The following is a 16,828-nucleotide window of genomic DNA, read 5'->3' as shown; positions in this document are numbered from 1 at the left end:
CCCCTTAAACCTAGCCCCCTAACCCTAGCCCCCTAAACCTAGCCCCCTAAACCCCATAACCATTCAGACTGGCCTGCTCTATCAGGGCTGCTAGGAGGGCACCAACACCACCACCCTCCACTAACCTATCCAGGGCCTGTGATGCTAACCTAGCCAGGGTCTGTGATGCTAACCTAGCCAGGGTCTGTGATGCTAACCTAGCCAGGGTCTGTGATGCTAACCTAGCCAGGGTCTGTGATGCTAACCTATCCAGGGTCTGTGATGCTAACCTATCCAGGGTCTGTGATGCTAACCTATCCAGGGTCTGTGATGCTAACCTATCCAGGGTCTGTGATGCTAACCTATCCAGGGTCTGTGATGCTAACCTATCCAGGGTCTGTGATGCTAACCTATCCAGGGTCTGTGATGCTAACCTATCCAGGGTCTGTGATGCTAACCTATATATTATACCTGTGGTTTCTGTAGTGGTGGACAGGGTCAGCAAGGTGATCTATACCTGTGGTTTCTGCAAGGTGATATATACCTGTGGTTTCTGCAAGGTGATCTATACCTGTGGTTTCTGTAGTGGTGGACAGGGTCAGCAAGGTGATCTATACCTGTGGTTTCTGTAGTGGTGGACAGGGTCAGCAAGGTGATATATACCTGTGGTTTCTGCAAGGTGATATATACCTGTGGTTTCTGTAGTGATGGACAGGGTCAGCAAGGTGATCTATACCTGTGGTTTCTGCAAGGTGATATATACCTGTGGTTTCTGCAAGGTGATATATACCTGTGGATTCTATAGTGGTGGACAGGGTCAGCAAGGTGATATATACCTGTGGTCTCTGTAGTGGTGGACAGGGTCAGCAAGGTGATCTATACCTGTGGATTCTATAGTGGTGGACAGGGTCAGCAAGGTGATATATACCTGTGAATTCTATAGTGGTGGACAGGGTCAGCAAGGTGATATATACCTGTGGTTTCTATAGTGGTGGACAGGGTCAGCAAGGTGATCTATACCTGTGGTTTCTGCAAGGTGATCTATACCTGTGGTTTCTATAGTGGTGGACAGGGTCAGCAAGGTGATATATACCTGTGGTTTCTGTAGTGGTGGACAGGGTCAGCAAGGTGATCTATACCTGTGGTTTCTGTAGCGGTGGACAGGGTCAGCAAGGTGATATATACCTGTGGTTTCTGCAAGGTGATCTATACCTGTGGTTTCTATAGTGGTGGACAGGGTCAGCAAGGTGATATATACCTGTGGTTTCTGTAAGGTGATCTATACCTGTGGTTTCTATAGTGGTGGACAGGGTCAGCAAGGTGATATATACCTGTGGTTTCTGTAAGGTGATATATACCTGTGGTTTCTGTAGCGGTGGACAGGGTCAGCAAGGTGATCTATACCTGTGGTTTCTGCAAGGTGATCTATACCTGTGGTTTCTATAGTGGTGGACAGGGTCAGCAAGGTGATATATACCTGTGGTTTCTGTAGTGGTGGACAGGGTCAGCAAGGTGATCTATACCTGTGGTTTCTGTAGCGGTGGACAGGGTCAGCAAGGTGATATATACCTGTGGTTTCTGCAAGGTGATCTATACCTGTGGTTTCTATAGTGGTGGACAGGGTCAGCAAGGTGATATATACCTGTGGTTTCTGTAAGGTGATCTATACCTGTGGTTTCTATAGTGGTGGACAGGGTCAGCAAGGTGATCTATACCTGTGGTTTCTGCAAGGTGATATATACCTGTGGTTTCTGTAAGGTGATCTATACCTGTGGTTTCTGTAGTGGTGGACAGGGTCAGCAAGGTGATCTATACCTGTGGTTTCTGCAAGGTGATCTATACCTGTGGTTTCTATAGTGGTGGACAGGGTCAGCAAGGTGATATATACCTGTGGTTTCTATAGTGGTGGACAGGGTCAGCAAGGTGATATATACCTGTGGTTTCTGTAAGGTGATATATACCTGTGGTTTCTGTAAGGTGATCTATACCTGTGGTTTCTGTAGTGGTGGACAGGGTCAGCAAGGTGATCTATACCTGTGGTTTCTGCAAGGTGATCTATACCTGCGGTTTCTGTAGCGGTGGACAGGGTCAGCAAGGTGATCTCTAGGTGCTGTGCCAGGCTCAGTCGGGTAGCGATGCCCTCCTCACTCAGCACAGGGTGGCAGCACAGCAACACTTCCTGTATACAGCAGCCTAAAGGACTGGACACAACGTGGTCCTCCACAATGGATTCTAGAAAGAACACAGCAAGGAGCAGGGAGGGAGAAATACTGAACATTAACTCAACTCTTCTGTCTGAAAATCCAGACCCGTTTTGTGTTAGCCCTTTACACTCTTGGGAATTGGCCTATATGGATAGGGCTACATTGAAACAGCAAAAGTTGCCCAATTAGCAGGAGGGAAGGCAACTTCTTTCATCTGTCACTCAAAAGCCATAAAGATATCTGACGTCATGTATTGCATGTCACTGAACAGCCACGACGTTCTAATGTAGGCGTTAATTAATGTCCAAATGTGTCATGTAGAGGGCTAACATCCCACACCTTGTACTCTGTGTCATGTAGAGGGCTAACATCCCACACCTTGTACTCTGTGTCATGTAGAGGGCTAACATCCCACATCCCACACCTTGTACTCTGTGTCGTGTAGAGGGCTAACATCCCACACCTTGTACTCTGTGTCATGTAGAGGGATAACATCCCACACCTTGTACTCTGTGTCATGTAGAGGGCTAACATCCCACATCCCACACCTTGTACTCTGTGTCATGTAGAGGGCTAACATCCCACACCTTGTACTCTGTGTCATGTAGAGGGCTAACATCCCACACCTTGTACTCTGTGTCATGTAGAGGGCTAACATCCCACATCCCACACCTTGTACTCTGTGTCATGTAGAGGGCTAACATCCCACATCCCACACCTTGTACTCTGTGTCGTGTAGAGGGCTAACATCCCACACCTTGTACTCTGTGTCATGTAGAGGGATAACATCCCACACCTTGTACTCTGTGTCATGTAGAGGGCTAACATCCCACATCCCACACCTTGTACTCTGTGTCATGTAGAGGGCTAACATCCCACATCCCACACCTTGTACTCTGGGTCATGTAGAGGGCTAACATCCCACACCTTGTACTCTGTGTCGTGTAGAGGGCTAACATCCCACATCCCACACCTTGTACTCTGTGTCATGTAGAGGGCTAACATCCCACACCTTGTACTCTGTGTCGTGTAGAGGGCTAACATCCCACATCCCACACCTTGTACTCTGTGTCATGTAGAGGGCTAACATCCCACACCTTGTACTCTGTGTCGTGTAGAGGGCTAACATCCCACATCCCACACCTTGTACTCTGTGTCATGTAGAGGGCTAACATCCCACATCCCACACCTTGTACTCTGTGTCGTGTAGAGGGCTAACATCCCACACCTTGTACTCTGTGTCATGTAGAGGGCTAACATCCCACACCTTGTACTCTGTGTCATGTAGAGGGCTAACATCCCACATCCCACACCTTGTACTCTGTGCCATGTAGAGGGCTAACATCCCACACCTTGTACTCTGTGTCATGTAGAGGGCTAACATCCCACATCCCACACCTTGTACTCTGTGTCATGTAGAGGGCTAACATCCCACACCTTGTACTCTGTGTCATGTAGAGGGCTAACATCCCACACCTTGTACTCTGTGTCATGTAGAGGGCTAACATCCCACACCTTGTACTCTGTGTCGTGTAGAGGGCTAACATCCCACATCCCACACCTTGTACTCTGTGTCATGTAGAGGGCTAACATCCCACACCTTGTACTCTGTGTCATGTAGAGGGCTAACATCCCACATCCCACACCTTGTACTCTGTGTCATGTAGAGGGCTAACATCCCACATCCCACACCTTGTACTCTGTGTCGTGTAGAGGGCTAACATCCCACACCTTGTACTCTGTGTCATGTAGAGGGCTAACATCCCACACCTTGTACTCTGTGTCGTGTAGAGGGCTAACATCCCACATCCCACACCTTGTACTCTGTGTCGTGTAGAGGGCTAACATCCCACATCCCACACCTTGTACTCTGTGTCATGTAGAGGGCTAACATCCCACATCCCACACCTTGTACTCTGTGTCGTGTAGAGGGCTAACATCCTACACCTTGTACTCTGTGTCATGTAGAGGGCTAACATCCCACACCTTGTACTCTGTGTCATGTAGAGGGCTAACATCCCACATCCCACACCTTGTACTCTGTGCCATGTAGAGGGCTAACATCCCACACCTTGTACTCTGTGTCATGTAGAGGGCTAACATCCCACATCCCACACCTTGTACTCTGTGTCATGTAGAGGGCTAACATCCCACACCTTGTACTCTGTGTCATGTAGAGGGCTAACATCCCACACCTTGTACTCTGTGTCATGTAGAGGGCTAACATCCCACATCCCACACCTTGTACTCTGTGTCATGAAGAGGGCTAACATCCCACATCCCACACCTTGTACTCTGTGTCATGTAGAGGGCTAACATCCCACACCTTGTACTCTGTGTCATGTAGAGGGCTAACATCCCACACCTTGTACTCTGTGTCATGTAGAGGGCTAACATCCCACATCCCACACCTTGTACTCTGTGTCATGTAGAGGGCTAACATCCCACATCCCACACCTTGTACTCTGGGTCATGTAGAGGGCTAACATCCCACACCTTGTACTCTGTGTCGTGTAGAGGGCTAACATCCCACATCCCACACCTTGTACTCTGTGTCATGTAGAGGGCTAACATCCCACACCTTGTACTCTGTGTCGTGTAGAGGGCTAACATCCCACATCCCACACCTTGTACTCTGTGTCATGTAGAGGGCTAACATCCCACATCCCACACCTTGTACTCTGTGTCATGTAGAGGGCTAACATCCCACACCTTGTACTCTGTGTCGTGTAGAGGGCTAACATCCCACATCCCACACCTTGTACTCTGTGTCATGTAGAGGGCTAACATCCCACACCTTGTACTCTGTGTCGTGTAGAGGGCTAACATCCCACACCTTGTACTCTGTGTCGTGTAGAGGGCTAACATCCCACATCCCACACCTTGTACTCTGTGTCATGTAGAGGGCTAACATCCCACATCCCACACCTTGTACTCTGTGTCGTGTAGAGGGCTAACATCCCACACCTTGTACTCTGTGTCATGTAGAGGGCTAACATCCCACACCTTGTACTCTGTGTCATGTAGAGGGCTAACATCCCACATCCCACACCTTGTACTCTGTGCCATGTAGAGGGCTAACATCCCACACCTTGTACTCTGTGTCATGTAGAGGGCTAACATCCCACACCTTGTACTCTGTGTCATGTAGAGGGCTAACATCCCACACCTTGTACTCTGTGTCATGTAGAGGGCTAACATCCCACACCTTGTACTCTGTGTCATGTAGAGGGCTAACATCCCACACCTTGTACTCTGTGTCGTGTAGAGGGCTAACATCCCACATCCCACACCTTGTACTCTGTGTCATGTAGAGGGCTAACATCCCACACCTTGTACTCTGTGTCGTGTAGAGGGCTAACATCCCACATCCCACACCTTGTACTCTGTGTCATGTAGAGGGCTAACATCCCACATCCCACACCTTGTACTCTGTGTCGTGTAGAGGGCTAACATCCCACACCTTGTACTCTGTGTCATGTAGAGGGCTAACATCCCACACCTTGTACTCTGTGTCATGTAGAGGGCTAACATCCCACATCCCACACCTTGTACTCTGTGCCATGTAGAGGGCTAACATCCCACACCTTGTACTCTGTGTCATGTAGAGGGCTAACATCCCACATCCCACACCTTGTACTCTGTGTCATGTAGAGGGCTAACATCCCACACCTTGTACTCTGTGTCATGTAGAGGGCTAACATCCCACACCTTGTACTCTGTGTCATGTAGAGGGCTAACATCCCACATCCCACACCTTGTACTCTGTGTCATGTAGAGGGCTAACATCCCACACCTTGTACTCTGTGTCGTGTAGAGGGCTAACATCCCACATCCCACACCTTGTACTCTGTGTCGTGTAGAGGGCTAACAACCCACACCTTGTACTCTGTGTCGTGTAGAGGGCTAACATCCCACACCTTGTACTCTGTGTCATGTAGAGGGCTAACATCCCACACCTTGTACTCTGTGTCATGTAGAGGGCTAACATCCCACACCTTGTACTCTGTGTCATGTAGAGGGCTAACATCCCACACCTTGTACTCTGTGTCATGTAGAGGGCTAACATCCCACACCTTGTACTCTGTGTCGTGTAGAGGGCTAACATCCCACATCCCACACCTTGTACTCTGTGTCATGTAGAGGGCTAACATCCCACACCTTGTACTCTGTGTCGTGTAGAGGGCTAACATCCCACATCCCACACCTTGTACTCTGTGTCATGTAGAGGGCTAACATCCCACATCCCACACCTTGTACTCTGTGTCGTGTAGAGGGCTAACATCCCACACCTTGTACTCTGTGTCATGTAGAGGGCTAACATCCCACACCTTGTACTCTGTGTCATGTAGAGGGCTAACATCCCACATCCCACACCTTGTACTCTGTGCCATGTAGAGGGCTAACATCCCACACCTTGTACTCTGTGTCATGTAGAGGGCTAACATCCCACATCCCACACCTTGTACTCTGTGTCATGTAGAGGGCTAACATCCCACACCTTGTACTCTGTGTCATGTAGAGGGCTAACATCCCACACCTTGTACTCTGTGTCATGTAGAGGGCTAACATCCCACATCTTGTACTCTGTGTCATGTAGAGGGCTAACATCCCACACCTTGTACTCTGTGTCGTGTAGAGGGCTAACATCCCACATCCCACACCTTGTACTCTGTGTCGTGTAGAGGGCTAACAACCCACACCTTGTACTCTGTGTCGTGTAGAGGGCTAACATCCCACACCTTGTACTCTGTGTCATGTAGAGGGCTAACATCCCACACCTTGTACTCTGTGTCATGTAGAGGGCTAACATCCCACATCCCACACCTTGTACTCTGTGTCATGTAGAGGGCTAACATCCCACATCCCACACCTTGTACTCTGTGCCATGTAGAGGGCTAACATCCCACACCTTGTACTCTGTGTCATGTAGAGGGCTAACATCCCACATCACACACCTTGTACTCTGTGCCATGTAGAGGGCTAACATCCCACATCCCACACCTTGTACTCTGTGTCATGTAGAAGGCTAACATCCCACACCTTGTACTCTGTGCCATGTAGAGGGCTAACATCCCACACCTTGTACTCTGTGTCATGTAGAGGGCTAACATCCCACATCCCACACCTTGTACTCTGTGTCATGTAGAGGGCTAACATCCCACATCCCACACCTTGTACTCTGTGTCATGTAGAGGGCTAACATCCCACACCTTGTACTCTGTGTCATGTAGAGGGCTAACATCCCACATCCCACACCTTGTACTCTGTGTCATGTAGAGGGCTAACATCCCACACCTTGTACTCTGTGTCGTGTAGAGGGCTAACATCCCACATCCCACACCTTGTACTCTGTGTCATGTAGAGGGCTAACATCCCACACCTTGTACTCTGTGTCGTGTAGAGGGCTAACATCCCACATCCCACACCTTGTACTCTGTGTCATGTAGAGGGCTAACATCCCACATCCCACACCTTGTACTCTGTGTCGTGTAGAGGGCTAACATCCCACACCTTGTACTCTGTGTCATGTAGAGGGCTAACATCCCACACCTTGTACTCTGTGTCATGTAGAGGGCTAACATCCCACATCCCACACCTTGTACTCTGTGCCATGTAGAGGGCTAACATCCCACACCTTGTACTCTGTGTCATGTAGAGGGCTAACATCCCACATCCCACACCTTGTACTCTGTGTCATGTAGAGGGCTAACATCCCACACCTTGTACTCTGTGTCATGTAGAGGGCTAACATCCCACACCTTGTACTCTGTGTCATGTAGAGGGCTAACATCCCACACCTTGTACTCTGTGTCGTGTAGAGGGCTAACATCCCACATCCCACACCTTGTACTCTGTGTCATGTAGAGGGCTAACATCCCACACCTTGTACTCTGTGTCGTGTAGAGGGCTAACATCCCACATCCCACACCTTGTACTCTGTGTCATGTAGAGGGCTAACATCCCACATCCCACACCTTGTACTCTGTGTCATGTAGAGGGCTAACATCCCACACCTTGTACTCTGTGTCATGTAGAGGGCTAACATCCCACATCCCACACCTTGTACTCTGTGCCATGTAGAGGGCTAACATCCCACACCTTGTACTCTGTGTCATGTAGAGGGCTAACATCCCACATCCCACACCTTGTACTCTGTGTCATGTAGAGGGCTAACATCCCACACCTTGTACTCTGTGTCATGTAGAGGGCTAACATCCCACACCTTGTACTCTGTGTCATGTAGAGGGCTAACATCCCACATCCCACACCTTGTACTCTGTGTCATGTAGAGGGCTAACATCCCACACCTTGTACTCTGTGTCGTGTAGAGGGCTAACATCCCACACCTTGTACTCTGTGTCATGTAGAGGGCTAACATCCCACACCTTGTACTCTGTGTCATGTAGAGGGCTAACATCCCACATCCCACACCTTGTACTCTGTGTCATGTAGAGGGCTAACATCCCACATCCCACACCTTGTACTCTGTGCCATGTAGAGGGCTAACATCCCACACCTTGTACTCTGTGTCATGTAGAGGGCTAACATCCCACATCCCACACCTTGTACTCTGTGTCATGAAGAGGGCTAACATCCCACATCCCACACCTTGTACTCTGTGTCATGTAGAGGGCTAACATCCCACACCTTGTACTCTGTGTCATGTAGAGGGCTAACATCCCACACCTTGTACTCTGTGTCATGTAGAGGGCTAACATCCCACATCCCACACCTTGTACTCTGTGTCATGTAGAGGGCTAACATCCCACACCTTGTACTCTGTGTCGTGTAGAGGGCTAACATCCCACATCCCACACCTTGTACTCTGTGTCATGTAGAGGGCTAACATCCCACACCTTGTACTCTGTGTCGTGTAGAGGGCTAACATCCCACATCCCACACCTTGTACTCTGTGTCATGTAGAGGGCTAACATCCCACATCCCACACCTTGTACTCTGTGTCATGTAGAGGGCTAACATCCCACACCTTGTACTCTGTGTCGTGTAGAGGGCTAACATCCCACATCCCACACCTTGTACTCTGTGTCATGTAGAGGGCTAACATCCCACACCTTGTACTCTGTGTCGTGTAGAGGGCTAACATCCCACACCTTGTACTCTGTGTCGTGTAGAGGGCTAACATCCCACATCCCACACCTTGTACTCTGTGTCATGTAGAGGGCTAACATCCCACATCCCACACCTTGTACTCTGTGTCGTGTAGAGGGCTAACATCCCACACCTTGTACTCTGTGTCATGTAGAGGGCTAACATCCCACACCTTGTACTCTGTGTCATGTAGAGGGCTAACATCCCACATCCCACACCTTGTACTCTGTGCCATGTAGAGGGCTAACATCCCACACCTTGTACTCTGTGTCATGTAGAGGGCTAACATCCCACATCCCACACCTTGTACTCTGTGTCATGTAGAGGGCTAACATCCCACACCTTGTACTCTGTGTCATGTAGAGGGCTAACATCCCACACCTTGTACTCTGTGTCATGTAGAGGGCTAACATCCCACACCTTGTACTCTGTGTCGTGTAGAGGGCTAACATCCCACACCTTGTACTCTGTGTCATGTAGAGGGCTAACATCCCACATCCCACACCTTGTACTCTGTGTCATGTAGAGGGCTAACATCCCACATCCCACACCTTGTACTCTGTGTCATGTAGAGGGCTAACATCCCACACCTTGTACTCTGTGTCGTGTAGAGGGCTAACATCCCACATCCCACACCTTGTACTCTGTGTCATGTAGAGGGCTAACATCCCACATCCCACACCTTGTACTCTGTGTCGTGTAGAGGGCTAACATCCCACACCTTGTACTCTGTGTCATGTAGAGGGCTAACATCCCACACCTTGTACTCTGTGTCATGTAGAGGGCTAACATCCCACACCTTGTACTCTGTGCCATGTAGAGGGCTAACATCCCACACCTTGTACTCTGTGTCATGTAGAGGGCTAACATCCCACATCCCACACCTTGTACTCTGTGTCATGTAGAGGGCTAACATCCCACACCTTGTACTCTGTGTCATGTAGAGGGCTAACATCCCACACCTTGTACTCTGTGTCGTGTAGAGGGCTAACATCCCACACCTTGTACTCTGTGTCATGTAGAGGGCTAACATCCCACATCCCACACCTTGTACTCTGTGTCATGTAGAGGGCTAACATCCCACATCCCACACCTTGTACTCTGTGTCATGTAGAGGGCTAACATCCCACACCTTGTACTCTGTGTCGTGTAGAGGGCTAACATCCCACATCCCACACCTTGTACTCTGTGTCATGTAGAGGGCTAACATCCCACATCCCACACCTTGTACTCTGTGTCGTGTAGAGGGCTAACATCCCACACCTTGTACTCTGTGTCATGTAGAGGGCTAACATCCCACACCTTGTACTCTGTGTCATGTAGAGGGCTAACATCCCACATCCCACACCTTGTACTCTGTGCCATGTAGAGGGCTAACATCCCACACCTTGTACTCTGTGTCATGTAGAGGGCTAACATCCCACATCCCACACCTTGTACTCTGTGTCATGTAGAGGGCTAACATCCCACACCTTGTACTCTGTGTCGTGTAGAGGGCTAACATCCCACACCTTGTACTCTGTGTCATGTAGAGGGCTAACATCCCACACCTTGTACTCTGTGTCATGTAGAGGGCTAACATCCCACATCCCACACCTTGTACTCTGTGTCATGTAGAGGGCTAACATCCCACATCCCACACCTTGTACTCTGTGCCATGTAGAGGGCTAACATCCCACACCTTGTACTCTGTGTCATGTAGAGGGCTAACATCCCACATCCCACACCTTGTACTCTGTGTCATGAAGAGGGCTAACATCCCACATCCCACACCTTGTACTCTGTGTCATGTAGAGGGCTAACATCCCACACCTTGTACTCTGTGTCATGTAGAGGGCTAACATCCCACACCTTGTACTCTGTGTCATGTAGAGGGCTAACATCCCACATCCCACACCTTGTACTCTGTGTCATGTAGAGGGCTAACATCCCACATCCCACACCTTGTACTCTGGGTCATGTAGAGGGCTAACATCCCACACCTTGTACTCTGTGTCGTGTAGAGGGCTAACATCCCACATCCCACACCTTGTACTCTGTGTCATGTAGAGGGCTAACATCCCACACCTTGTACTCTGTGTCGTGTAGAGGGCTAACATCCCACATCCCACACCTTGTACTCTGTGTCATGTAGAGGGCTAACATCCCACATCCCACACCTTGTACTCTGTGTCATGTAGAGGGCTAACATCCCACACCTTGTACTCTGTGTCGTGTAGAGGGCTAACATCCCACATCCCACACCTTGTACTCTGTGTCATGTAGAGGGCTAACATCCCACACCTTGTACTCTGTGTCGTGTAGAGGGCTAACATCCCACACCTTGTACTCTGTGTCGTGTAGAGGGCTAACATCCCACATCCCACACCTTGTACTCTGTGTCATGTAGAGGGCTAACATCCCACATCCCACACCTTGTACTCTGTGTCGTGTAGAGGGCTAACATCCCACACCTTGTACTCTGTGTCATGTAGAGGGCTAACATCCCACACCTTGTACTCTGTGTCATGTAGAGGGCTAACATCCCACATCCCACACCTTGTACTCTGTGCCATGTAGAGGGCTAACATCCCACACCTTGTACTCTGTGTCATGTAGAGGGCTAACATCCCACACCTTGTACTCTGTGTCATGTAGAGGGCTAACATCCCACACCTTGTACTCTGTGTCATGTAGAGGGCTAACATCCCACACCTTGTACTCTGTGTCATGTAGAGGGCTAACATCCCACACCTTGTACTCTGTGTCGTGTAGAGGGCTAACATCCCACATCCCACACCTTGTACTCTGTGTCATGTAGAGGGCTAACATCCCACACCTTGTACTCTGTGTCGTGTAGAGGGCTAACATCCCACATCCCACACCTTGTACTCTGTGTCATGTAGAGGGCTAACATCCCACATCCCACACCTTGTACTCTGTGTCGTGTAGAGGGCTAACATCCCACACCTTGTACTCTGTGTCATGTAGAGGGCTAACATCCCACACCTTGTACTCTGTGTCATGTAGAGGGCTAACATCCCACATCCCACACCTTGTACTCTGTGCCATGTAGAGGGCTAACATCCCACACCTTGTACTCTGTGTCATGTAGAGGGCTAACATCCCACATCCCACACCTTGTACTCTGTGTCATGTAGAGGGCTAACATCCCACATCCCACACCTTGTACTCTGTGTCATGTAGAGGGCTAACATCCCACACCTTGTACTCTGTGTCGTGTAGAGGGCTAACATCCCACATCCCACACCTTGTACTCTGTGTCGTGTAGAGGGCTAACAACCCACACCTTGTACTCTGTGTCGTGTAGAGGGCTAACATCCCACACCTTGTACTCTGTGTCATGTAGAGGGCTAACATCCCACACCTTGTACTCTGTGTCATGTAGAGGGCTAACATCCCACACCTTGTACTCTGTGTCATGTAGAGGGCTAACATCCCACACCTTGTACTCTGTGTCATGTAGAGGGCTAACATCCCACACCTTGTACTCTGTGTCGTGTAGAGGGCTAACATCCCACATCCCACACCTTGTACTCTGTGTCATGTAGAGGGCTAACATCCCACACCTTGTACTCTGTGTCGTGTAGAGGGCTAACATCCCACATCCCACACCTTGTACTCTGTGTCATGTAGAGGGCTAACATCCCACATCCCACACCTTGTACTCTGTGTCGTGTAGAGGGCTAACATCCCACACCTTGTACTCTGTGTCATGTAGAGGGCTAACATCCCACACCTTGTACTCTGTGTCATGTAGAGGGCTAACATCCCACACCTTGTACTCTGTGCCATGTAGAGGGCTAACATCCCACACCTTGTACTCTGTGTCATGTAGAGGGCTAACATCCCACATCCCACACCTTGTACTCTGTGTCATGTAGAGGGCTAACATCCCACACCTTGTACTCTGTGTCATGTAGAGGGCTAACATCCCACACCTTGTACTCTGTGTCATGTAGAGGGCTAACATCCCACATCCCACACCTTGTACTCTGTGTCATGTAGAGGGCTAACATCCCACACCTTGTACTCTGTGTCGTGTAGAGGGCTAACATCCCACATCCCACACCTTGTACTCTGTGTCGTGTAGAGGGCTAACAACCCACACCTTGTACTCTGTGTCGTGTAGAGGGCTAACATCCCACACCTTGTACTCTGTGTCATGTAGAGGGCTAACATCCCACACCTTGTACTCTGTGTCATGTAGAGGGCTAACATCCCACATCCCACACCTTGTACTCTGTGTCATGTAGAGGGCTAACATCCCACATCCCACACCTTGTACTCTGTGCCATGTAGAGGGCTAACATCCCACACCTTGTACTCTGTGTCATGTAGAGGGCTAACATCCCACATCACACACCTTGTACTCTGTGCCATGTAGAGGGCTAACATCCCACATCCCACACCTTGTACTCTGTGTCATGTAGAAGGCTAACATCCCACACCTTGTACTCTGTGCCATGTAGAGGGCTAACATCCCACACCTTGTACTCTGTGTCATGTAGAGGGCTAACATCCCACATCCCACACCTTGTACTCTGTGTCATGTAGAGGGCTAACATCCCACATCCCACACCTTGTACTCTGTGTCATGTAGAGGGCTAACATCCCACACCTTGTACTCTGTGTCATGTAGAGGGCTAACATCCCACATCCCACACCTTGTACTCTGTGTCATGTAGAGGGCTAACATCCCACACCTTGTACTCTGTGTCGTGTAGAGGGCTAACATCCCACATCCCACACCTTGTACTCTGTGTCATGTAGAGGGCTAACATCCCACACCTTGTACTCTGTGTCGTGTAGAGGGCTAACATCCCACATCCCACACCTTGTACTCTGTGTCATGTAGAGGGCTAACATCCCACATCCCACACCTTGTACTCTGTGTCGTGTAGAGGGCTAACATCCCACACCTTGTACTCTGTGTCATGTAGAGGGCTAACATCCCACACCTTGTACTCTGTGTCATGTAGAGGGCTAACATCCCACATCCCACACCTTGTACTCTGTGCCATGTAGAGGGCTAACATCCCACATCCCACACCTTGTACTCTGTGTCATGTAGAGGGCTAACATCCCACACCTTGTACTCTGTGTCATGTAGAGGGCTAACATCCCACACCTTGTACTCTGTGTCATGTAGAGGGCTAACATCCCACACCTTGTACTCTGTGTCGTGTAGAGGGCTAACATCCCACATCCCACACCTTGTACTCTGTGTCATGTAGAGGGCTAACATCCCACACCTTGTACTCTGTGTCGTGTAGAGGGCTAACATCCCACATCCCACACCTTGTACTCTGTGTCATGTAGAGGGCTAACATCCCACATCCCACACCTTGTACTCTGTGTCATGTAGAGGGCTAACATCCCACACCTTGTACTCTGTGTCATGTAGAGGGCTAACATCCCACATCCCACACCTTGTACTCTGTGCCATGTAGAGGGCTAACATCCCACACCTTGTACTCTGTGTCATGTAGAGGGCTAACATCCCACATCCCACACCTTGTACTCTGTGTCATGTAGAGGGCTAACATCCCACACCTTGTACTCTGTGTCGTGTAGAGGGCTAACATCCCACACCTTGTACTCTGTGTCATGTAGAGGGCTAACATCCCACACCTTGTACTCTGTGTCATGTAGAGGGCTAACATCCCACATCCCACACCTTGTACTCTGTGTCATGTAGAGGGCTAACATCCCACATCCCACACCTTGTACTCTGTGCCATGTAGAGGGCTAACATCCCACACCTTGTACTCTGTGTCATGTAGAGGGCTAACATCCCACATCCCACACCTTGTACTCTGTGTCATGAAGAGGGCTAACATCCCACATCCCACACCTTGTACTCTGTGTCATGTAGAGGGCTAACATCCCACACCTTGTACTCTGTGTCATGTAGAGGGCTAACATCCCACACCTTGTACTCTGTGTCATGTAGAGGGCTAACATCCCACATCCCACACCTTGTACTCTGTGTCATGTAGAGGGCTAACATCCCACACCTTGTACTCTGTGTCGTGTAGAGGGCTAACATCCCACATCCCACACCTTGTACTCTGTGTCATGTAGAGGGCTAACATCCCACACCTTGTACTCTGTGTCGTGTAGAGGGCTAACATCCCACATCCCACACCTTGTACTCTGTGTCATGTAGAGGGCTAACATCCCACATCCCACACCTTGTACTCTGTGTCATGTAGAGGGCTAACATCCCACACCTTGTACTCTGTGTCGTGTAGAGGGCTAACATCCCACATCCCACACCTTGTACTCTGTGTCATGTAGAGGGCTAACATCCCACACCTTGTACTCTGTGTCGTGTAGAGGGCTAACATCCCACACCTTGTACTCTGTGTCGTGTAGAGGGCTAACATCCCACATCCCACACCTTGTACTCTGTGTCATGTAGAGGGCTAACATCCCACATCCCACACCTTGTACTCTGTGTCGTGTAGAGGGCTAACATCCCACACCTTGTACTCTGTGTCATGTAGAGGGCTAACATCCCACACCTTGTACTCTGTGTCATGTAGAGGGCTAACATCCCACATCCCACACCTTGTACTCTGTGCCATGTAGAGGGCTAACATCCCACACCTTGTACTCTGTGTCATGTAGAGGGCTAACATCCCACATCCCACACATTGTACTCTGTGTCATGTAGAGGGCTAACATCCCACACCTTGTACTCTGTGTCATGTAGAGGGCTAACATCCCACACCTTGTACTCTGTGTCATGTAGAGGGCTAACATCCCACACCTTGTACTCTGTGTCGTGTAGAGGGCTAACATCCCACACCTTGTACTCTGTGTCATGTAGAGGGCTAACATCCCACATCCCACACCTTGTACTCTGTGTCATGTAGAGGGCTAACATCCCACATCCCACACCTTGTACTCTGTGTCATGTAGAGGGCTAACATCCCACACCTTGTACTCTGTGTCGTGTAGAGGGCTAACATCCCACATCCCACACCTTGTACTCTGTGTCATGTAGAGGGCTAACATCCCACATCCCACACCTTGTACTCTGTGTCGTGTAGAGGGCTAACATCCCACACCTTGTACTCTGTGTCATGTAGAGGGCTAACATCCCACACCTTGTACTCTGTGTCATGTAGAGGGCTAACATCCCACATCCCACACCTTGTACTCTGTGCCATGTAGAGGGCTAACATCCCACACCTTGTACTCTGTGTCATGTAGAGGGCTAACATCCCACATCCCACACCTTGTACTCTGTGTCATGTAGAGGGCTAACATCCCACACCTTGTACTCTGTGTCATGTAGAGGGCTAACATCCCACACCTTGTACTCTGTGTCATGTAGAGGGCTAACATCCCACATCCCACACCTTGTACTCTGTGTCATGTAGAGGGCTAACATCCCACACCTTGTACTCTGTGTCGTGTAGAGGGCTAACATCCCACATCCCACACCTTGTACTCTGTGTCGTGTAGAGGGCTAACATCCCACACCTTGTACTCTGTGTCATGTAGAGGGCTAACATCCC

The 16,828-nt window shown here is 49.7% G+C and overlaps 1 protein-coding gene across 2 annotated transcripts in view; it reads right to left on the bottom strand.

Annotated features, from left to right (window-relative positions):
* The window catches only part of zfyve26 (zinc finger, FYVE domain containing 26), a 120,251-nt gene that overhangs the window by 61,422 nt on the left and 42,001 nt on the right, over positions 1-16,828 (bottom strand). For both annotated transcript variants that reach the window (XM_036962338.1, XM_036962337.1), the window contains exon 17: positions 2,041-2,211. In XM_036962338.1, coding sequence (XP_036818233.1) covers positions 2,041-2,211 — 171 coding nt within the window. The remainder of the gene's footprint in view (positions 1-2,040; positions 2,212-16,828) is intronic.

Source organism: Oncorhynchus mykiss, chromosome 25, assembly GCF_013265735.2.
Source record: "Oncorhynchus mykiss isolate Arlee chromosome 25, USDA_OmykA_1.1, whole genome shotgun sequence".
Lineage (NCBI taxonomy): Eukaryota > Metazoa > Chordata > Actinopteri > Salmoniformes > Salmonidae > Oncorhynchus > Oncorhynchus mykiss.
Note: the sequence above shows the minus strand (reverse complement) of the source record. Positions and strands in the feature narration are given on the sequence as shown.